General features: G+C 37.2%; 1 protein-coding gene across 1 annotated transcript; it reads right to left on the reverse strand.

Moving 5' to 3' along the window:
- Positions 1–14693: 14693 nt before the first annotated feature.
- On the reverse strand, positions 14694–23787 carry LOC120355544 (the record flags this gene model as incomplete). The annotated part of the gene is made up of 2 exons (XM_039444080.1): positions 23407–23787; positions 14694–14858 (listed from the first exon to the last, which is right to left on the reverse strand). Coding segments are annotated over exons 1-2 (546 nt in total), but the record flags the coding sequence as incomplete, so codon positions are not given.
- Positions 23788–25683: the final 1896 nt, after the last annotated feature.

Raw genomic sequence — 25683 nt, forward strand, 5'->3', positions numbered from 1 at the left:
CGATGATGTGCTGTCACAATATCTAAAAACGTTTCATGCGGAAAAATTAATAATTCAATCAGTTATGGAATTTCATATAATTCTAAAGATGACGTGTATTATATTTGAAATCAGCAAGTAATATTCGATAACGGTTATATAGATATTAATAATGAAAGATTTCATTTAACACATGGTCTACTTGAGTTATTATTCAGTGCGAGACCAAACTCAAATCTTTATAATCAGAGAGATCTGGATAAGTATAAAAAAATCTTAACACTTACAGGCATACATTTAGATCAAAGAGGCTATGTTAAACGAAATAAGGGAATTAAATTGCAAATGATTCAAAAGTTATTTCTCAGTAAAAAAATTAGTAAAAAGAAGGGGTAGGGTTTATTGAAATTTGCAAAAATAATTCTCATGATAGAATTTATCAATACTTTGATAATTTTGACAAATTAGTGGAAAGATAAATTTACTCTATCCTCAAAAGCTACTGGCAACACCGGGCATGATATTGAGATCGCGTCTATAATTGAAGAGCTAAAAGAAGCAAAATTAATTGTTTAGTGTTACGATGACTCTACATCGGTTCAGTCGAATTGATGCGGCTAGTGCTTGCGGAGCTGTTGCTAATCTTATGTGTGATATTGACTCGATAACACAGAAGATAATCGAATCGATAAATCAACAAGGAATCAGCGAAGCTGTGAAATTTTATTTAGATTCACAAATAACCAAACTCGTTTCGGAAAATACAGAGAATATTGGAGTGAGCATAATGAAAGAGAACATATTCTAAGTACATTACAAAATTTCAGTGCTAATATCGATAAAGCTATTGCAGAGAGAACTCTAAATTTAGAATCTGCTCTAGGAGAAGTGAAAACTTTAGCAGACAGCTTTTCATCTCAGTTGCTCAGTATTAACAACGATGAAGTTGATAAAGCTTATTTAGATGAGAAATTAAAAGCCGTATCAGATAAAATTAAGAATTTGGAGGTGCTGGACAGAAACTATCTCAATACTAAATTAAAACAACTTAGTACAGAAATTTTTACTAAAGTAAATGAAACACAGCCATCGTCAATTGATAAGCAATATTTAGAATCTGCTTTGCAGAAATTGATTAGTTCTTCATTAACAAAGGAAGAGTTTGAAAAACGATTATCTGAAATGGCGAGTGCAATAAAAGCTAATATTATGGAAGGTATTGAACAGTTCATTACAAAAGATGCTATTGCTATTCTAATTGAGAAAATTGCAGAAAAGTACGCAACTAAAAATGATATAGGAGATTTTATTAAGAAAAACGAGATGGGAGTCGCTGTGAAAAGCGTTCGTGATGAAATAGCTGAGGCAATTAAAAATTCGGAAGAGGGTACTGTCATGAGACTGCAATGTTCAGCTCCATTCATTGACTATCTAAATTTATTCATCCACAGAGTGGCCCTGGACATCATATCCAAATACGCCCAGGTAAGTTTTCACATGAACTGGATTGAGGCCAAACAACATAACCTTACAGAAAATCAGGTAGTGCAAATTATTACAGGAAAAATGGATTTAGTCAAATATAAAGACTTTATATTGGCTCCGAAAACATGAAATCTTGTAAACAGTTGCGTGAGAGAGAGTGAACGATATGTTGTTTCAAATTTCAGTCTAGACATTTTTCACTATGATTGATTGTGGTGTGAATTCATTTCCAACTCGATTGAAAATTAAACCAATTCAATTCAATTCAAGTTGGTGTATTGATTAATTAACCTCAGTTAATGTTCAACCATTGAGTTGAAAGGTAATGAAAAATGGTATGTAGGAGAAAAAAGCAGAGTTCGAGGAAACGGGGTAAAGGAATCTTGAGTTCAGCGGCAAGAGTTTTTAAAGGTAGTGTCAGGTTTGGCAGGTAATGTGACATCAACTATTTTAAATAAGGTAATTGATAACCTGGGAGAAGAATATCATATTCCGGGATACGAGTATTGCGGACCGGGCACAAAGGTTAATGAAAGGTTAAAGAGGGGTGATCAAGGTATAAATTCATCAGATAGAGCTTGCAAGATACATGATATAGCCTATACTCAAAATAGCGATAATAAAACTCGAGCGGTAGCTGACAGAGCTCTAGCAAACGCTGCATGGGACATTTTCAAAAATCCTCAAACACCCATGCCGAGAAAGCACTTAGCTATCTTGTTACAAACGTCATGAAAGCTAAAGCTGCGTTTGGTGGGTCTTTGAGAAGAAGAAGAAGAGAAGAATGAGAGGAGAAGTTATAGTAATGATATTAGACGCAAAGCTATAGCTCAGTTGAAAAAGCATATTGCAGGAAAAGGGTATTTTTTGAAGCCTTTTCCTAGTATTAGTGGAGGGAGAGTTCCACCCCTACCCCTATCATCATATGGAGTGAGTTTATTCCCTCAAGTTAAGAAACGTAGAACAACAAAGAAGAGTAGGAAGAAGACAAAGAAGAAGGCATGAATATTGAAGGAGAATATAGTAATTATGATTTGATTGATTGGTCGAAATTATTACAGATTCAGCTAAGAGGGATAACATGCCTAGATACATTACCCAAAAAAATTCTAAAAAACGAGAATGCCATTGTGAATTTAGCAAGGGAAAGCGATGATAGCACACATTGGGTAGCATATAAGAAAGTTAGCTCTAATGTTTGGTATTTTGATCCAATTGGAAATTTACAACCTCCATACAAATTGGACAAATATTGGAAAAAAGAAAATGGAGTAAATATATTTTATAATGTGGAGCATATGCAACCATTAAATAGCGATTTTTGTGGTCATCTTACATTATTGTTTCTAGCAAATCAGTTGTAATTAAGTGTTTGTGGTGAACACACAAGATGGTAGTTATTACATCATGATCTAACACAAGTAACCTCTATGAACATTTACAAGAAATTATAGAATTGGATAAAAATCGTGAATGGAAAATGGATTGATTAATTTTTCTAGTTACAATAGTATTGCAAACATTAACAAAGGAACAAATTCCAGCTTCAAATATGGTGATAGATTAATCGAGTTGGATACTGGTGCATATGAAGTTGAGGATATTATAAAATCTTAAAGAATAAATTGAATATTGATGGAAGAAGAATAAACTTATTATACGTGCAAACGCAAATACTATGAAGATTGAAATTCATTCTGATAAACCCATTGATTTAACACGTTCTGATTCGATTGCTAAGATACTTGGTTTTGATAATGTTGTTTTGCAGGCAATAAATGGCATATTCCAAACATTGGTTAACATAACAAGCGTTGACAGTATTGTAGTTGAGTGTAATTTAGCTTGCGGCAGTTACTCTGAGGGAAAACAAAAACATATAATCTACGAATTTTTACCAAAGTTCCTAGCGGTTTTTAATAAACAAAGTGCCATCACCGATTATTTATGTACCTTTGAATACGCATCAAATTCAAACTATTAATGTAAAGGTAATGGACCAGAACGGATCGTTTATTGATTTCCGTGGAGATACAATTACAATTAGGTTGCACATACGTGAAAAGTAATGGGTTATCTTATTTTCAACCCACGTTCGAATACGTGCATGCACAATCAAGTCATTAGAGAAAGGAACGCGATAGCGTCAACACCTAAAAACAAACGTGCTTTGTCGGCTAAAAGCGCGAGAATATTAGAAAAGTTGGGTTTTATAGTTGATTGGCGAAATGTCAGGAGGAGCGCCAGCAATTAGTGAAATTCTGGATGTGGAGACAGACCTTCAGTTTTATAATGATATTACTAAATTCCAATTTCACACTCATACAGTTTATTCGGGACAGAAATAAAAAAATCTGATGAGCACGTATTGGCATAAATTCTTTAGAATGTATTCTTTACCTTGTAAATCATTCATATTGATTGAGGAAACAGTTAACTGTACAAAACGGGAACAGACCCAGCGATGCACCAGTTGCAGCAGACTATAAATTAAGCAGTAACATAATCGGCAACCTTTTTGATGAAACGATGAATTAGCAGGTCAGCAAATTTCTAAATCAGATTGATTGGAGTAACATCCACAATTAAAGCTATTCTAGTGAAGAATACTCTCGATAAAAACACATATCACTTGGCTGGTTTTGACAGAGCAGGATAGGAGCTAACGGATAATAAATTCACTTTCTGGTACCGCTGAAATTAATCCTCCCGTTTTTTGAAGATTTTCAAGATAATTTTAAATTTGAAACAGGAACTCGTCTTATTGAGTCACCGACAGATCTAAATTGTGTTGAGTCTAAGTGGAACAGACGTTAGTGTGAAAATTACAAATTACAATGGAGAATGCCCTACATAACTTTAGAAGATCATGTAAGACTGAAATTTTTGAGACTGCTCGATGATGACACCCCACTGAAATTAGGTTTCTTGATGTGAAAGTGCAATTAGGAAATCAACTCCTGAAAATTAAGTTTGGTGAAACAATTGAAAGACATTTTCTAAGCATGGTTAATTTAAATGATATAGGAGACTATCTATGTTATTATCGTCCTCATAATTTGTGTATAGATAAGCTAATTAGAATTGAAGATGAAATTATGAATAGTTGTGCCGAAATGTGTAAATAAACGTTTTCTGCCTCAAATGATTTTTCATTCCAATATCCCATTCACGATTTTTAGTTTAGTTGCTGCTTAGAGCTAGACCAGACACACTTGTGGGGTGATCTTTTTTATACAGACACGAGCCCCTATAACACGTGCATCTCATCAATTTAGAAAGAGAGATATATCTTTCTCTATTCCCCTCATTCGAGACATCTCAAACATCTGTGAGATGCAGTGTTATGGTTTTTCAAAATTCAAAAAATTAACTCGTCTCTTGATGTCAATTTCATTTAACGAATTTGATTCAATTGCGAAGAATATTAAATTTTCAACAGGTTGTCAAGATGTTGATTTACCGTTAACAAAAACAGAAAATGTACACTTTTCGATTTTATCTGAGATTTTCGAACTGCTCAATATTCTAGACAGCGGTCATCTACATTATGATTGTGCAAATGATTCAGCATTATCTGTTGTTAAAAATTCCGATGAACTTTGGAAATGCTTGTACGATATTGCAGATAAAAAATGTAAAAGAACTTAGATCATTGTAGAGATTTATAGCAATAGATGTGAGAGAGAGAATTTCTCAATTCAATTAGATGTAGAGAGAGTCATTGACCTCACTTTGGATTCGCTAGTATAGAGTAATATGGATTCACTTTAATTTGTCAGTAGAGAATTTCTTCCCCCTCAAAGGGGAATTATTCCCCCTCATCTATACTGGAGAGAGAGAGAGAATCTCTCAATTCACTTCAATCTGTCAGTATAGATGTAGAATATGGATTCACTTTAATTTGACAGTAGAGAATTTTTCCCTCTCAAAGAGATTTTTTTCCCTCATCTAGCATTCACCTCAATTGTCAGTATAGAAATATGGATTCCTTCAATCTGTCAGTATAGCAATATGGATTCACTTTAATCTGTCAGTATAGTAATATGGATTCACTTTAATTTGACAGTATAGCAATATGGATTCACTTTAATCTGACAGCAAGGGAATTTTTCCCTCTCAAAGAGATTTTTTTCCCTCATCTAGCATTCACTTTAATTTGACAGTATAGCATTAGATGTAGAAATATGGATTCACTTTAATCTGTCAGTATAGTAATATGGATTCACTTTAATTAGACAGTAGAGAATTTTTCCCTCTCAAAGAGATTTTTTTCCCTCATCTAGCATTCACCTCAATTGTCAGTATAGCATTAGATGTAGAATATGGATCACTTAATCTGTCACTATAGAGAGGGAATTTTTCCTCCTAAAAGGGAATTTTTTTTTTCCCTCACCCGGGCAAGGGGAAGGGGAGAGAGAGAGAGAGATATCTCTTTTCAACCCCCTCACCACACTGGACAATGGGAAGGGGAAATCTATTTTCAGAAAGAGAGAGAGAGAAAGATATCTTCCTCTCTTTTCAACCCCCTCACCACCACTGGGCAAGGGGAAGGGGAAATCTATTTTCAGAACACCACCCTACAGGCGGGGGGAAGGGATGGCGGGATGGACGAGGGGTGAGAGGGGGGAGGGGATTTCGAGCAAAAAAGCCTGTCTGAAATCTTGAATCTTCTCTACTGAAGAAGAAGAAGAAGAAGAAGGAGAAGAAGAAGAAGAAGGAGAAGAAGAATAGAAAAGAATAATAATCATCATCGCAAACAACAATATTCAAGTAATCATTATAAATATAAGATCAAGAAGAGAAACGAGAAAGAAAAAATAAGAAGTAGAGGAGACGATGGAGAAGTGCTAGATTATTCTAGATGAGTTTCAAATAGTATGAACGGTGAAGTGTGGAAAATATTATATAGTATTAGAAGTATAATTAACTATTGGGAGTTGCAATAACGATAAAAGTAGTAAATTGAGAACTGTAATAGTTTAGTGATGAATGTCTAAGATAACGTTAAATGAAACACAGCCCCTATATAAGCATATGAACAGACTACCCACCCCTCTGCTCTATCAATAATTCTTCACACATTAGCTTCTATTGTTCAAGCTGTGGCAACAGTAGAAGATATCATTATATAGGAGATTACTATCTTTACCTATAGATTACATCCATATCTATAACGTATGTTAATCATCCAATTTATTTGAAATTCAGCATTTCGAAAATTATTAATTATGGAAATAATTTTGGTAAGAGATGTAATAATTATTAGTCAGAATAGAGATAATGATTCTCTAAGTACCCTCTGGAGTATAGTAGTTGATGCATTGAACATAGTTTTGGGAATTAATATCAAGATAAATTATTAATCAGTATTAACAAATGTGGATCTCCTCAGTTTGAAATAATTGCCTCATATATAAACATAAATAGCAGTGGGAAGATTCATTTATAGAACAGAAAGCCAGCTCATGAAGAATGCCAAGGTATATCTACTGTAAAATGTATTAATACGAATTTCCTATTATTGTAGTGAAGGGCACCTTAGTCATTGAATCCTGAAATGATTTAATTTACCTTTATTTTTTGAAGGTCGGTCATCCTCTCGACTGTGTGGACCCTCTTGGATCCTCCCTCGCCGATAGAGATCTTGATCCTCCCATCCGATGACCAGACATTCCTATGCCCATGACGGTCGGCCGCAGCGTTGAGGATCTTGAGACGCTCCGCAGTCAGATCCTCGCGAATGGTGATGCCGGAACCCTTCAGCTTCCTCTTAGCGTCGAAGATCATCTTCCTGGTCCGGTAGCTGCAGAGTCGTACTATGATGGGTCGGTCCTTGGGTTTAGCTTGCCCTTGTTGAGGTGGTTGACGCCTTCCAACGCGATGCGAGCGGTTGACATCCACCAGAGTCACGGGCACGTTCAGCTTCTTGTTGAAGACATCAAGCGCCAGCAGGTCCGTGTCTTCTTTGTCACTCTCCGGGATCCCAAAAATACGTATTGAATGTCGGCGCCCGTATTGCTCAAGGTCGTCGACCTTCAGGTGACAAGACACCTCTAGCTCATGAATTCTATCGTGCAGCTGTTTGTTCTCCTCCTTCAATGCCTGAAGTTCCTCAAAGATAGATTTCACTGCCATAGAAACGGCATGATGCACAGTTTCCTCGATTTGCTGTCGAATAATGAGGAGGGTATCTTCGGACATGCTCCAGAAATAGCTGGCTTCGGAGCATTGACCTCATTCCTCGGCATGCCTCTGTTCGGTCGACCCATCGTGTACCGTTAGGTGGATTCACACTTTACAGGCGAGAAGGTAGACTGAAGAATTAGGAATGTTTTTTCAAGATAAATAAAAAGAGGTGAGTTAATCAAAAATATAATTTCACTATTGAATTAAGCTCGAGAAACTGAATAACAATGTATAATTTGAAGTGAATTGAACTGTATAACCCTATGAAATATCTGTTAGAAGACGGAGCCGAACTGACACACGTTTACTCACTCGACATAACCAGAGAGAAGAAGAAGAGGGAGAAGAAGGAGAGGTGGAAGAAGAAGATGGAGAAGAAGAAGATGATAATGATGATACTCTCTCTCTCTCTTTCTCTCTCTAGTCATGCTCTAGTTAATATAGTCATGCCTAATTACATCTAGTCATGCCCAATTACATTTAGTCATGGTCTATTTGATGATCAATGGCAGAGAGAGATATGTGAGAGAGAGAGAGGCAATCTACTGACAGATTTAAGTGAAATGAATATCTTACTCTCAGATTTAACTGAAACATGTCTTGACAACGATGTGGAACAGTGGGTTGTACACACAACGAACATTATATTTTTAATGTTTCCTCAATCATAACTAATGCATAGAATGAACTTGTATATCCAAATACACATTAGTAGACATGTATCTTTAAACTCTCTAGAGAGTGATCTATGATCTTTTACATTTTTTATTGGCAATGTCATATAAGCATTTCCAGAGATCATTAGAATTATTAACAATAGCTAATGATTCATCATTATTTGAACAGCCATAATGGAAATGTCTGGTTTCTAGTATATCGAGTAATTCAAAAATTTCAGATAAAATAGGAAAGTGAAGATTTTCTGTTTTTGTTAATGCAAGATCACTCACCTCATCACCCGTTGAAAATTTAATATTCTTTGCAATTAGATCAAATTCATTGAATGAAATTGTCATCAAGAGACGAGATAGTTTCTTGAACTTTGAAAAGCTATAACAATCAACCATATTTTCCAGTTGAGTGTATGTACAGGTAAAAGGTGATAAGAAACTATTTGAATGAACTTGTATCTGCACACTATACTACACACTTCTATAAATAGCATTGAGCTTCAACGCATGTGAGATCTTTACAGCTCAACTAACAAAGCGATTTGAACGATTAAACCTAGACATTGCAGGTACAATGGAAAATGAAAACAATGAGTATACACTAGAAACTCATTTACACAATTCACTACAATTGTTCATCACTTCCTCTTCAATTTTTATTAGTTTACTAACAGACAGTTATGGGGTCTGTAATAGCATAGATAATCATTTATATCGTTCAAATTCACTGTGATTAAGAAAATGTCTTTTAGTTGTTTCACCAAATGATGATTTTCATGAGTTGAATGTTTAATTGCAATTTCACAGGCATCATACCAATCAATACACTGTTCTAACCTCATTTCCAATTCACTATCAGCCTTCATCCACTTGCACAGGTCCATGATGAGCGAATGAAGAAACTATACATATGTCGGTACTAATATAGAGAAATTAAATGGTTCCTGCCCCTTCCCTCCAATGCAACATACACGAGCAGTATGATATTTCAATGCTTGCATACAATAAACACATTGAATTTCTTGTCCATTAGAAAAAGCCATATCTTGCAAAGTTTTTCTTTTCTGTATTTGAATAGAATTGACATTTTTTCATGCTAAGCATTCCATTTTTTCGCACATGAAATTTGGAGATGAGTCCATATTTTTCATTATCAAGAATTATAATGAACCGCCGCGAAGAGCGCACATTGCCCCTGCGGATTGTGATGATGAATTTCACAGGCATTATAACACCAAGAACTTGTAAAGTAGTTAAAATTTGGTTTCTCAATTTCATCTGGTAAACAACATACGTTTTTGTGTAACCTTCTAAGAAACTTAGCTTTCTCTGTACCTTTTGTGTAGATTTTATCATATCCTTCAAGATAAGATATCAATAATTCGTCTGTATAAATAAAATGTCCATCTTCCCAGCGTATTTTGTGATAATTGTTCTCTGCCCATGTTGCTTGCTTACGCAATTTAGCATTCAATTCCGACTTTGCAAATGGCGACTTGAAATGTAACACAACAAAGCTATTTACCTGATCTACGATTCCGATTTCTCTCACGATAATTTGATTAGAATTTCTCTTGAACAATGCATGTCGACTGTTGCAAATTTTTTACAGGAGAGAGTTTCTTCCTCCTCTTGTGCTGTTTTGTCCTCCTCCTTGTCCTCCTTTGTCCTCCTCCTCCTCCTCCTCCTCCTCCTCCTCCTCCTCCTCCTCCATTCTCCTCCTGTGGTTTAGGTGTACTACATCTTGAGTGATAGTAGAAGAAGTCTTGTTTGGCGTTAAGATCACACTGTGTGTCAATAGATTGTGTTTTTTCTCAGAATTAGAAGACATTATAGGTGTACTTTATCTTGAGTCATAATAGGTGCTGTCTTCCTCCTCCTCCTTATCAGGATCACACTGTATCCCGATAGAGCGTGTTTTCTTCTCAGAATTAGAAGACATTCTAGATGTTAACCGATCAAAGCTAAAACCTCAAATGAGTAAAATTTGAAAAATGCAATACTTATATAGCTTGTGCTCTATCGAGAAATTACTGAGCTTCCTTCACCATGGAAGTAAGAGGAGTGTACTCCATGATACAATCACTGATTAAAATGCAAAAAGCAGAAGTATTTGGAGGTACAGCTTCCTTAAATTCCATATCTATTCTAATATCTGTAGAGGATTTCAAATGAGAAGATTGATGTGAACAGTCAATTACAATCAGGGGTGTTTTAGTACAAAATGTGTCAAAATCAATCTCTGTTCCAAGCTCAGTATTGATACTATGGTTATAGTACGCTGACGCAAAATCCAAAAACATACAGTTCATCAATTCTTGTTTACCAAGGAGGTTTTCATAGGGAAAATAGTCAGAGTTCAAGTAGACCTTTGCATTTTGAAGATTACAACTATCAAATTCCGAGATTGATTTATTAATTTTATTCTTACGATCTGTTTGAAACACTAAAACAACATACTTTGGTGTGTCGAGATGGGATGCAGTTTTTACTGCCCAAGAATGAACAGTGCTTTTTTGTAAATTTGGTAATTCTGAAATCTCCCAATGATGAAAGCTCAGCTCCAGCGGTGTATCAGCATCGAGCAATCTCAAAAACTTCAACCTCACATGATCTTCTAAAGTAATATAGGAATTCTCCATTGAAGCTTCGTTATTTTTATATTAACATTTGTTGCTTCTGTAGACTCGATGCAATTGAGATCTGATGGTGATCTTAATAATACAAGTTCTTGTTTCAAGTTTAAAATTATTCTTTGAAAGTCTTCAAAAAAATGGTAAAACTAATTTAAGAGGTACACAGAATGTAAACTTATTATCTTTTAGTGTATATCCTGCTCTGTCGAACCCAGCCAAGTGATATGTGTTCTTATCAAACATATTTTTCACTAGTATAGCTTTAATTGTTGATGTTAATCCAATTAGTCTTGATTTAGAAATTTGTTGTCCAGCCAATTCATATCGAATTTCATCAAAGAGATTTCCAATGAGGTTACTGGATAATATATACTTAGCTTCTATCGGAGCATCCCCGGCCTTCGCAGCTGGTTTTGTACACTTCACCTCCCCCTCAATAAATATAAATGATTTGCATGGAAGACTGTACTGATCCATAGAAGCCACATGGATGCGAGCTTCATCTGAAGGTTTAATTTCTTGACCCAGATATACTGTATGAGTATGGAACTGAAATTTAGTAATATCATTATAGAACTCGAGTTGAGATTCGACATCGAGAATTTCACTAATTGCTGCACCATACATGACGCCAATCTACTATAAATCCCAACTTTTCCAATATTCTCGCGCTTTTCGGTGATATAGCACGTAGCTTTTTAGGTGTTGACTCTATCATGTTCGAGTCTCTAATGAGCTTCTGTGAGCAAATGCTAGTGTGAGGTTTGAAAACGAGGAATCCCATTTCAAGTTCTTTGTTTTTCACGAATGTGAAGTCTAATTGTAATTATATCTCCTCGGAAATCAATAAACGATCCTTCTTGATCGGTTACCTTTACATTAATGCTTTGAATTCTATGTGTGTTTAAAGGCATATAGATTATCGGATTAGGTGTTTCATTTATCAAATAGCCACTAGGTACTCTAGGTGAGAACTCGTATATAATATGTTTCTGTTTGCCATCGGAGTAACTCCCACAGGCTATATTGCACTCAACTACAATAGAGTCAATATTTGTTATGCTAACTAAATGCTGAGAATAATACCATTTATTCGGTTGTAATATAACATTATCAAAACCAAGCATTTTTCCTATTGAAGTAGATGATGTAAAGTCAATAGGCTTATCAGAACAAATTTCGAGCTTCATAGTATTCGTGTTAGCTCTTATATTAAGTTTCTTTTCGTCACTATTCAATTTTGTCTTTAAAGCTAATATAATGTCATCAACTTCATATGCACCCGTATCAAGATCAATTAATTTATCACCATATTTGAAGGTAGAATTTCTACCTTTTATAACATTTGCAATGCTATTGTAAGTACAGAAATTAATCAATCCAATTTCCCATTCTCTATTTTTATCCAAATCGAGTATTCTTGCAAATGTTCATAGAGATCACTTGATCTAGATCGTAATGTAATAACAACCATCTTATATGTTTCGGTACAAATACTGGATTACAACTGGTTCGCAAAAAACAAGAGCATAAGGTGTCCACATAATTATATTTGTATGTAATGGTTGCATGTTCTCAACATTGTAAAAAATATTCACACCTGTTTCTTTTTTCCAATATTTATTCAATTCATAAGGTGGTTGTGAATTACCAATTGGATCAAAATAGTAAACATTTGATCCTCGTTTCTTATAACCAACCCAGTGTGTACCATGTCCAGATTGAGTGTCTAAATTAACAATACAATTCTCATTTTTTAGAATTTTATTAGGTAATGTATCTATCATGTATACACCTCGTAGGGGAATTTGTAATAATTTACACCATTTTATTAGATCGTGATTGGACAATTCACCATCGATATTCATTTTTTCACCTTCTTTGTCTTTCTACGTTTTTTAACTCCTTTTTTCTTTGGGAATAAACTTACACCATATGGTGAGGAGGAGGAGGAGGATGTGGGGTTGGGCCCAATCAAAATACGACCACCACTCGAGATTGAGGGTACAGTTTCAAATAGTAACCTCTACCTGCAATATGCTGTTTCAACTGAGCAATAGCTTTCTCCTTATCGAGCTGCTATGAGTTTTCCTAACACTTGTGCTCTTCTTCTTCTTCTTCTTTCTCAAACCACCGCCAAACGCTGCTTTAGCTTTCATCACGTTTGTTACAAGATAACTAAGTGCTTTTTCACTTAGAGATGATTTTGGATTCTTGAATATTCCCATGCTGTGTTTGCAAGAGCTCTGTCTGCAATCGCTCGCGACTTATTATCACTATTTTGAGTGTATGCTATATCATGTACCTTACAGGCTCTATCTAATGAATTTATACCTTGATCGCCTCTCTTTAACCTTTCATTAACCTTCGTGCCAGGGCCACACCACTGATAGCCAGGGAAATGGGATTCAATGGGGGATGCGTTTATCAATTTATTATAATAGTTGATGTAATGTCCCCCGCAGTACCCGCTATACCTTTGACAATTTTGCTAGCCGAACTCAAGATTCCTCTCCTCATTTCCTAGAAGATAACTTTCTCTACATACCATTTTTCATTACCTTTCAACTCAATAGTTGAACATCGACTGAGGTTAATTAATCAAACACTTAACCTCAATCGAGAGACAAAGATATTGTCTCACTATGTGCTTTATATATTACTACAAAGTTGGTATGTTTTAACCAATAGAATACAATTTTCTATCATCATCATGTGTCTTATTAACACACTTGTTAAGTATGTTGTAAGTTTTGTAGAAATTGCAAAGAATTGAACGTTCATCAATCATAAATCTATACCAATGTCTTAGACTAACATCGAGAGAAGCATATGATGAATTGACACATGATTTGATATAAGATAATGTATGATTTCCTACTACCAGTGATTCCTGCATCAATTGAGGTGTTTCCAAATCCCTAATCTTATTTCGTACATTTTGTATAGATTCCAATATTCTCTTACTATCATTTTGCATTGAATCATATTTTTTCAAAGCAATATGGGAAAGTAATAGCATATTCACACAACATATTATAAAGAGAAGAACAAATAAAACTCTCCATACAACTATCTTCATTGCACAACTTCTCCATTCAAGTGTTGTAAGCATACTGATAAAAATAGATTGCAATATCTATAGTGAGTGTATAGCGCAAACAGATGGAAGAGAACCTCGCAACAAGGTCAAGACCGTCATGTGGTGCATGCGCGTGCGCACGCAGCAGCAACTATAAAATAGCTTCTCTTGTGACCAAACACTCATTGACTGTACGAGAGCATTACTATTCTTGCGTGAACTATTCTACATTCATTGAGTGTTCAGTTACAAGAGGATCTATTCTTGCGTGAACAGTGTACTATTCCACATCTTCTTCTTTGACACAACAAACAGGTGAGAATTAAAAACAATTTTCATAAAAACAATATTACAATTTATTATTGATCACTACAATATTTACATTATATACTACTTGTGAAGCATCTCCCGCAACATGGTATGAGAATAAGATTGTTACATTTAAACAATCTTAATGTCACTCCAGGTAGCGGTGACATGCTTCACCACTATTCCTAAATTTTTACACTTAGAATTAAATTTAATAACTTTACAGGGGGAAATTATGGAAGAAAATCTCTGAGGTAGATATACCTCAGAGATTTTCTTTGTAGAAGCAATTTTTATTTTTAATATAATTCGTCTGCCATGATGGTTTGTTTCTTCACGCACAGAGATGATACTATGTGGGAGATCTTCTGCCAGCTTGCGGAGAGGCATCCATGGTTTTGGTGATGGCCTATTGATGAGTGCAATAAAGTCATCATCATCATCATCATCCCGTGCTGCCGCCTCCTCTAGTAGCAGAGCCATGGAGGAGTTCTCACACATGCGTTTCTTTTAAATGAAAATCTATGATTAGTAACTTATTATAATTTGTTTCAGATTATCAACTACTTGTGATCAACAGATTATTGTCATAATCTCAACTTGATATCATCAGATTGACAAGACATTCTCTACATCAGATTATCAACTACTTGTGATCAACAGATTATTGTCATAATCTCAACTTGATATCATCAGATTGACAAGACATTCTCTACACAAAGTGAGTAATATCAGTTATTGGAATAATATTTCTTGCTTCATATTGCAGAATCCAATAGTGATGCATACGTCAAATTAATAAGCAAACTCTTCAATGTACATTGCAACAAATAACTATCAACTGAATCAGTAATTTTCTTAACACTATTAGTATGTCCTATTCCACCCTCTAGGTTTCCTAATATTGCGAAGTATTGCTACGACGCGGACTAGCTACAGTCGGGTATGGGTCGGGGTCAGTAGCCGTACTGACAGGTGGAGTTACCGGACCTACACTTCTCCCTCTATCCTGATTCTTTACCCTCTGCTTCTTTCGCGAGATTTTTACTTTCAGGGGAAGAGTGTTTGCCCGTGCCGTTGCTGGCCGATTCGGCCCTCGGCCTTTGGAATACAGGGTGGGTGTTAAGGGAGATTAAGATAACCCTATACAACGAGACGGATCTGACTATCAGATCCCTACCAATAATTCTATTTATAAAGGTAGTACGCAATCTGAACCAACTGCGAATTGACGGCGAGCAAGCTGTACCTGCAAGCCCGGGATGTGGTTTTTCTATGAGGTTTAAGGTGAGAGCTATGGGGTAAAGGTATGATGGAACTATGGAGTTATAAGATGTAGTTAAATAGGGCACGGTATAGGGTATAGGGAACAGAGAATCAATAATAAGATTATTATTCTCTACAGCAAATAAATATCTGCTCAATAATCCGCAATCTGAGAATTGCGCTCTAGCTCTCAGCAAGCTGGACCTGCTAGCTAAATACAGTATGTCAATTTCAATTATGTGGTAATTAAAGTTTAGAGGATAAGGTTTCGGGTGTCGGATTTCTGAATCGCGAGCCTGCAGCTGCGAAAGGATTTTCAGCAATTCTGAAACTGCTAAACAGGATTTCCGCGCTAATCTGATGACTGCGCGCCGGTTATTAAGGGCCAATCTGTGACTGCCCTTAAGGGTATGGGAATCACTCTCAATCGTCCGAAACGCTTTTAAATTAATAGTCAGTATGTCGACTATTATGAGAGGATAGAAAGATTTTTCACAGACACAGTCTGTAGAATAATATCGGGAAGGCAACAGTCTGTCGTTGTCAGGGTAGGAAAGGATTCTTCCAGGATTTTCCACAAGGAAAATATCGAGTCAGAGACTCCTAATTCAGGAAAAGATTTCAATAGACTTTTCCAAGTAATTGCCAGTCCAAGGACTACCACAAGATCGATCTCTAATTTGCAACTGAGATCACGGGAAAATTCGTGAATTTTCCACAGGGAAAACAGCAAATAATATTTGCTATTAAAGAGGACAGGTTTCTAAGAATTTTAGAAAGGATTCGCGGGTCTGAAAACCCGCGACTGGGATGATCTCGAATCTGGAACTGAGATCAGGAAGGATTTTAACACAGGAAGAATTAAGAGAAAGAAAGAGAAAGGATGCCGCAGTCTAGAAACTTCGGCGAGGAAGTCCTCAAGCTGTACCTGAGAGCTAGAAGGAAAATCCCCCAGGAAGTTCTATCTTCAAATACAGTCGGCAATTCGACATACAATATTCCATTAACTAAAATACGGAATAGAATATTAACCCTCTAGTACACCACTATTAGGAGCGCCGCTCGGAACGCAGCCGTACACGAACCCATTCACCGAACAACTGCTTTCTCCCAGGTCTTCTTGAAGCTGCACCGGGTCGCTGAAAATTAGGAGGCCGGGGGAAAAGAGCTTCCTGACCAATGAGAGTCTGAAAAGACGATCACGCCACTGGTCATGTGACAGGGTTTGACTCAGCTGCTCCTGATGCTAAGGGTGCAGCAAATGATGACAGTGATACTAATTGCTACACTAATTCAGGCCGGTAAACAATATTTCTATTCCAGAAATTTCATGAAGAGCGATACCAACCCGACTCGGTAGCTGTTTATCGTTTTGATGATACGGGTGCTGCTGATTCATAGGGATTGGCGACGATGGTGATGATGTGCATATACACAACTGCAAATCTAACAAAATATATCCTGCAGTCGACCCTATTCTGATTCTAAAATAGAATAAATTTGCTAAATATTCGCTGGACGACGGCTCTCCATCCGTCACAAAAATTCACTTTGTGACATCCCACTCTTACTAAGGAGGGGGGGGGGGTTGGCGATGAGAAGAAAATACAGCATCCGAGGTACCGGTTGACTCTGTGTTGAACCCATGATCACACACCTGAAGTACAGCACTCAAGAAAACAAGAAGGAAGTGAAAGAGAGAAGACAGCAGGACGAATAAAGAGAGAGATGAAAGAAGAGTGTCAAGCTGAAAAGAAAAAGAATAATTAGTGCAGTAGGTCAGGCTTCTCGAATCCACATGATAAGCATGACCCAGCGCTGAAAAAGAAATAACCTGTTGCTCCAACTATTATAACAGCAATTAGCAATAGACTTCGTCGCTCGTTATCTCCCGATAACACGATAACGACAGCCCCTAGCCGACAGCAACAGTATAATAATCTGAAAGGAAAGGAAAAGTAAAACGGCGCAGCACCTGTGAAGAATGAAAAGAAAAAGGAGAAAAAGATAAAAGAAGAAAAGAGAACCATTCACCCCTCATACGTGACACATTAGAAATCTACCTATTTCTTTCGCTCTTCTCCATCGGCTCTTATACTGTTGACAGCTGGAATACAATGAATTGTGATCAAAATCATTCACCCCTGATCTCCTTATCTCGGATCAGGTTTTCAATTCTCCTTTCCCACCAAATTCGCTACCACTATGGCGATTTTCAATTGAATGAGTTGCACTACAACTTGAGTTAGCTCTATTCAACACGCCCCCCTCTCTATGAGAAAATCGTGACAGTACATCCCGTACCACAACCTTGTCCTGCCTATTCTTAATATTTAAAGCATTCCCCTGCTTCTCTATATTTTTAGGACAGGGATATAGTCTAATAGGTTCAACCCTCTTATGGAGCTTTACTTTTTTCCCGCTTACAGGAGCTTGTTCAGAGATAGGTGAAAACTTTTCAAGTTTTCTTACAGGGGATTTATCTACCTTCTCCATCCCGGAGACAACTGATAATCTACCCTCATCATCCCTACTCCTCAAGCGAATACCATGAGGCTGTAACTCTATTACAGCTCTCATATCACGGAGATTTTTCAATCCTAAAACCATCCGCGAGTTTATATTAGATGTGATAGATACCTTCCAATTATAATTTTTCCCACAAACGATAACCGGTAATATGGGCTCCCCCTCTACTCCAAGACGGTTAGCTACTTCAGAAGAGATGAATGTTTTATCTGTCGTCGTATCAATTGAAGCATTGAGATCCATTCCACCTACTCCCACATGGACATAAATCCCATCTCCATCACTCTCACTCTCCCGTCTCTCGCTAGCTACTGTAGCAACTTTTGAGATACAAGACTTAGACATCTCTTCACCTTTTGAGCTATCTGTTACTCCGCTATCAACTACACTAGGCTCCCACTCTACAATTCTATCACGCATTTGAATACTCATATTATGCTGTTTCATAAACGACATACCCAATGACACATCGTGGGAAAGCCCCTCTACAACTACTGGTTGAAATGAAACTAAAATATTTTCTACTTTTAAATTGGTTATAATTTTTGTGGAAAAATTATTATACTTCCCATTGGATAATATTTCATGGTGACTACAATTTTCTTTTCTAACACACCCTACTTGCTCTAACACTTTAAGAGCTTTTCCACTAATACAGGATACCTCTACTCCCATATCTAATAGTGCAATAAATTTTTGCCCTGCAATTTCTACATCAATAAAAATGCGCTCATCCCCCAACTTTGACCTCGTACTTAAAACACGTCGTGATGACTCCACTACAGCGATTCCTGATATCTTATTGGTTTGTGAGACACATTTACAATAATCAAAAATTTCTCTACACTTTTGACAACTAGAAATTTCGGGACAACTCGACTTCCAATGCCCTATTCTATTACAATTCCAACACTTAGGCTCTTGGATTTCTCCTACCTTATTTTCTCGCGTTTTCGGTGCGGCTTTAGACTGAAAATCACTCCGTTTTTGTTCTTCACTATTCGTGCTTTTCAGAGATAACCTCCCATTTCTCTCTTCAGCACGAATCGCCTCATACTCTCTGGTTACATCTAACAACTCATCTACATTTTTAACCCCTACACTACGAACATATAATTTATACCTCGGTAATAAATTTAAATACAATCTTTGAAGCATCCTATCCCCCTCATAACTACCTAACCGTCTCATTAAGGTAAGCAAGGCTTCGGCATACTCATCAGCCAGTTCGCCCTCTTTCTGCTTCCTTGCAATGATCTGACTCTCAAGGTCGTTACTATAAGAATGGGGATAATAACGGAGTTTAAATGCCTCTACAAAATTAGCCCATGTCCTCCACTGGGAGCGACGATTCCGCATCCAAGTAGGGCCCCTCCCTCCATCAGCTCTGGCAGGGCTATAAGAGATTGCTCCCCAGAGATCCCATATGCGCCCTGGAGTTCCGCGAGCCTCTCGATGGAACTGGGAGCATCCGATACACCATCAAAATGTAAATTCCAACTTCTTACCTTGTCACAGACTTCTCCCTGACTATACGTGCCTGAAGAGCGGGATAGTGCCGGCTCTGTACCTGGTTGAGAGGCAGCATCGGTCCGGGATCGAAGGTGCTCGACCATCCTCCTCCTCAGCTCCTTCACAGTCCCCGCTGCCAACAGGCCGAGACTCTCTAGGTAGCCGACCGCTTCCTCCTTATTCAGCCGATACACCCACGACACTCTGGGTCGGCTTCGCGTTCCGCGAGGTCCTCCCGGCGGACCGCCTGTACGACTTCATCATCCTGATGAGTAGTCTCTTCTCCGTGTACACTCATCGCGGATTGGGATTCACCTAAACCCTCTTTGCGATTTTCTTGGGCGCCAGACGTCTTAGCCCCACGATGGGAGACGTCATTTTATTAGTATGTCCTATTCCACCCTCTAGGTTCTCTAATAATTGCGAAGTATTGCTACGACGCGGACTAGCTACAGTCAGGTATGGGTCGGGGTCAGTAGCCGTACTGACAGGTGGAGTTACGGACCTACACTTCTCCTCTATCCTGATTCTTTACCCTCTGCTTCTTTCGCGAGATTTTTACTTTCAGGGGAAGAGTGTTTGCCCGTGCCGTTGCTGGCCGATTCGGCCCTCGGCCTTTGGAATACAGGTGGGTGTTAAGGGAGATTAAAATAACCCTATACAACGAGACGGATCTGACTATCAGATCCCTACCAATAATTCTATTTATAAAGGTAGTACGCAATCTGAACCAACTGCGAATTGACAGCGAGCAAGCTGTACCTGCAAGCCCGGGATGTGGTTTTTCTATGAGGTTTAAGGTGAGAGCTATGGGGTAAGGTATGATGGAACTATGGAGTTATAAGATGTAGTTAAATAGGGCACGGTATAGGTATAGGGAACAGAGAATCAATAATAAGATTATTATTCTCTACAGCAAATAATATCTGCTCAATAATCCGCAATCTGAGAATTGCGCTCTAGCTCTCAGCAAGCTGGACCTGCTAGCTAAATACAGTATGTCAATTTCAATTATGTGGTAATTAAAGTTTAGAGGATAAGGTTTCGGTGTCGGATTTCTGAATCCGAGCCTGCAGCTGCGAAAGGATTTTCAGCAATTCTGAAACTGCTAAACAGGATTTCCGCGCTAATCTGATGACTGCGCGCCGGTTATTAAGGCCAATCTGTGACTGCCCTTAAGGGTATGGGAATCACTCTCAATCGTCCGAAACGCTTTTAAATTAATAGTCAGTATGTCGACTATTATGAGAGGATAGAAAAGATTTTTCACAGACACAGTCTGTAGAATAATATCGGGAAGGCAACAGTCTGTCGTTGTCAGGGTAGGAAAGGATTCTTCCAGGATTTTCCACAAGGAAAATATCGAGTCAGAGACTCCTAATTCAGGAAAAGATTTCAATAGACTTTTCCAAGTAATTGCCAGTCCAAGGACTACCACAAGATTGATCTCTAATTTGCAACTGAGATCACGGGAAAATTCGTGAATTTTCCACAGGGAAAACCAGCAAATAATATTTGCTATTAAAGAGGACAGGTTTCTAAGAATTTTAGAAAGGATTCGCGGTCTGAAAACCCGCGACTGGGACGATCTCGAATCTGGAACTGAGATCAGAAGGATTTTAACACAGGAAGAATTAAGAGAAAGAAAGAGAAAGGATGCCGCAGTCTAGAAACTTCGGCGAGGAAGTCCTCAAGCTGTACCTGAGAGCTAGAAGGATTTTAGAATAGGGAAAGTGAAGAGAAAGAAAGAAAATAGACGTCGCAGTCTAGAAACTTCGACAAGGACGAACTCAAGCTGCACCTGAGTTCTCTAGGAAAAGGATTGGACTTTTCCTACTAGGTATTACAGCAAGTCAGAAACTGCTAAGCGAATTTAAAATACAGGGCCACTCTATAGTATAAAAACTAAGCAAGGAAAATTTACCATAAATGATAATAATCTCTCTACAAGGATAAAAATTAATCGAGAAAACTTTTCTCAAAAGGAACAGGGATTTCCCTACAAGAATAAAAATTAATTGAGTAGAACTATTCTCAAAAAGGACAGGGATTTCCCTACAAGAATAAAATTCAATGGAGAAAAATTACTCTTTAAACTAAAGGCCACCTTACTACAGAGAAGGAAAAATATACGGACTACCAGTCCTGACATACAATTACCTGAAATGACGTGGATACTGATACGGAGAATAGCGAACCGATTCCCACTTCCCGTATTATAGTGAAAACGTCGTGAAGCGACAGAGTCGAGACTTATAATTAAGTACTCAAAAATAACCCGCTATAAGAGCCTAGCTAAATTCCCCACTCAACTATTTGTAACACAAACTTGAGATCCCTTACAGGTTTCAAAACCAAGGATAACTCGTTCACCCCCAGTGATACGAATTTAGGAAAAATAACTGACAAGAAAGAAAATCCCCCAGGAAGTTCTATCTTCAAATACAGTCGGCAATTCGACATACAATATTCCATTCACTAAAATACGGAATAGAATATTAACCCTCTAGTACACCACTATTAGGAGCGCCGCTCGGAACGCAGCCGTACACGAACCCATTCACCAAACAACTGCTTTCTCCCAGGTCTTCTTGAAGCTGCACCGGGTCGCTGAAAATTAGGAGGCCGGGGAAAAGAGCTTCCTGACCAATGAGAGTCTGAAAAGACGATCACGCCACTGGTCATGTGACAGGGTTTGACTCAGCTGCTCCTGATGCTAAGGGTGCAGCAAATGATGACAGTGATACTAATTGCTACACTAATTCAGGCCGGTAAACAATATTTCTATTCCAGAAATTTCATGAAGAGCGATACCAACCCGACTCGGTAGCTGCTTATCGTTTTGATGATACGGGTGCTGCTGATTCATAGGGATTGGCGACGATGGTGATGATGTGCATATACACAACTGCAAATCTAACAAAATATATCCGGCAGTCGACCCTATTCTAATTCTAAAATAGAATAAATTCGCTAAATATTCGCTGGACGACGGCTCTCCATCCGTCACAAAAATTCACTTTGTGACAACACATCACTTCAAAATTATAGCAAAAAATGCATGATTAGTACAAATAATATGTAAGCATCATAAAATGAAATCAAAATATTCATCTTATTCAATTGTTTGACTGAACTCTAATCAACTAGTAATCTTGATCAGTTTAATTTCAAAAAGTAATCATTATAATATTCATGAATTCAAAATATACACATCTTAACTGAACTCTAATCATTTAATATCACATTGTGCATGCATGTAATACAAAGACATCTATTGGAAATTAGTTTTTTTCTCAGTAAAGTATTTATTAGATAGTAGCATGCATTCAACCCAATCACTTCAAATAATTATATTTCTTGATTTCATAAAACAATTTATGCTCAATTCAAATGAATATATCAATGTAATCATCATATTCATGAACTCAAATATACATCTTAACTGAACTCTAAAGTTGTATAGTTCCATTTCCTATATTCGTTATCAAGAAATAATTCTTTATTGGAATTGTCTTTCAACTCAGATTCATCAATTTCTCACAATAACTCTAATCATTTAATATCACAATGTGAGTACATGTAATGTGAACAGATCTATTGGAAATTAGTTTTTCTCAGTAAAGTAAGAAATTTATCAGATACTAGCAAGCTTTTAGTAGCAAGCTTTCAACAAATTAATGACAACATATGAAGATTTAAAATTATCTGTTCACATTACATGTTAATAATATTTGAAATAACTAACCTTCGAGGGTACAAAGTTGGTTTCCTCCTCATCCTCCTCCTCCAGAAAGTGCAGCTTTCTCTTCCCCTGTTGCTTGTTGGTGGAAATTGTTGTGAGTGGTACACGCCTCGGTGCCCATCCCAGATGAGATGGTGGTGTGTCCGGTACAATGAATTCCTCACTGCTCATCCCTCTCTCCACAAAGACCCCACGTCTCTTCAGCGGTGAGTCCTCGGAGTCAGATGCAGCAGCAGCAGCAGCAGCGGGAGCAGCACTGATATTGGCAGATGGAAGCTTCTTCTTCTGTGCAGCTTGAGCTGCCCAGTAAGATGGGAAGGAAGTGTCTTGTTGAGGAGGTGTATCTGGAAGAATGTAGTCCTGACGCGTAGATGATGAGTCCATGATGACGAGGATATGTGTAACAGGAACGTGACTAGTGGTCGAATGAAGCTGGCAAATCCAATAACCGCTACTTATATACTCATTCGTTCTCTCTCTCTGTTTTAGGATGAGTGAGAGATAGTGCATTTTCCCGCTTATCACATCCTTGACATACAAATGCATTCTTACACATACAGCAAGGTGCATTCAGAGAAAAAATATCAAATTCTCACAAAGCACTAATATAAAATTTCTCACTTCCAGATATAATATCTCGAATAACAATATTTCGAATGTGAGAGCAATGTAATCTCCTCATTAATTTTCATAATTAACATCACATGTTGACTTGCTAAATTTCTTCTCAATATTATTGTGATTTTCATTATGTTTGTTGATTTCACAGAGTTTGAGTGTGCACTACTGCATAATCACTCCAGTCTTTGAGGAGGAAAGACGTATGAAGAACTAGTCTGAGAGTTGGAGTGTAAGCAGAGAGAGACAGTACAGCACATCATTCATTGCATGTAAGTATGATACAATTCTAATTTTCTAATCATGATTTTTCAGAACTCACTTCTTTCCTGATACTACTACTACAATGCACTTAGGAATCACTAATATCTCGATTCTGATTAGGAATTACTTTTACAACAGAGTGCATATTGTACAATATCCAGCTTGTTTTCCCACAGCATCTTCTTTTTCATCATTCGTCTTTTCTTTTCCATTATAGCTCATCTTTTTATATATACAAAATGGAACATGTATCACTTTTTCATAAGGATTTTCAATAATATATTTGCAATATACACATTACAGATATGATTTCTCATGTAAAAAGTATCCATTTATTGCAAAATAGTCTGCTCTATTAATAAATACCGAGAGCTTGAATGGTTCTGGACGATGGAAAGTTAAAACTCGTTCTTCATATTGTCGTAGAATATTATTATCGAAATTCTCCTCTTCACATAAAATATTATCTTCTTTGCGCCATCCACAATTTGGACTGCATCGCTCATGTTCCTTACTAGGATCGTCTGTTGCCAACCAATTTTCTAAATATACTGAACAAAACACACATTGAACAACGTCAGGTGCTCGCACAAATTTAAAACCCTGTTTAGCCATATTTTGAGGTGACAACAGACTCGTTTCTAATTTCCAACGATTATCAAATGTTAATAACCTCAATCGTTCGTGCATGAAAATCTGATCCTGAGATAGCATTTTTTTGCACTGTACTTGCAGCTTGTTAAATCATAACTGATTTTTAGATTAATGTTTACTTGTTTTTATATCCAATTCTGTGCCATAGTAATATATTCTTTGTTTGTTTTCAGCAACCCGCTAGTAGCAGAGATGGAGCATAGCAGAGAACACAGGGTTGGAGGCATGAGTTCGCGAGCAATTCGCCATCGCATTTCCTTCGGAAATGTAGCACCTGACATTGAAAATGTGCTTCAAAACTCGAAAGCTTGTGTTTTTGAGATAATAAGAGAACACGCTGCACGTTTTGAAGGAAATGTGAAATGGTTTTTAGTATTAAATGTATTATTGTATAAGATGGTAGTTTTAGAATCAGAGGAATCCGAAGCTGTTTCATCCATTGTGAATCTTCATAGCTACTCGGCCATAGGCTTGAATGTCTTAGAGAGTTATGACGAATTGAATGAACAATTTATGTTAGCAGTTAGGAAAATTTTAAGTTCTTTCGATAACTTTGTTCGATTTGGGAGTGAGTGGGTGTTGAAGAAGATCGACTCGCTTGATGTGAATGTGATTAGATATGATCCAATATACACAAGCAGTTATATTCAAACACCCCAGTTCATCAACAATAAGAAATGTGTTATCAATGTTAAAAATCTTTCTGATAAAAAGTGTTTTCTGTGGAGTGTTCTAGCCTATTTT

This window comes from Nilaparvata lugens, unplaced genomic scaffold (assembly GCF_014356525.2).
Source record: "Nilaparvata lugens isolate BPH unplaced genomic scaffold, ASM1435652v1 scaffold2740, whole genome shotgun sequence".
Lineage (NCBI taxonomy): Eukaryota > Metazoa > Arthropoda > Insecta > Hemiptera > Delphacidae > Nilaparvata > Nilaparvata lugens.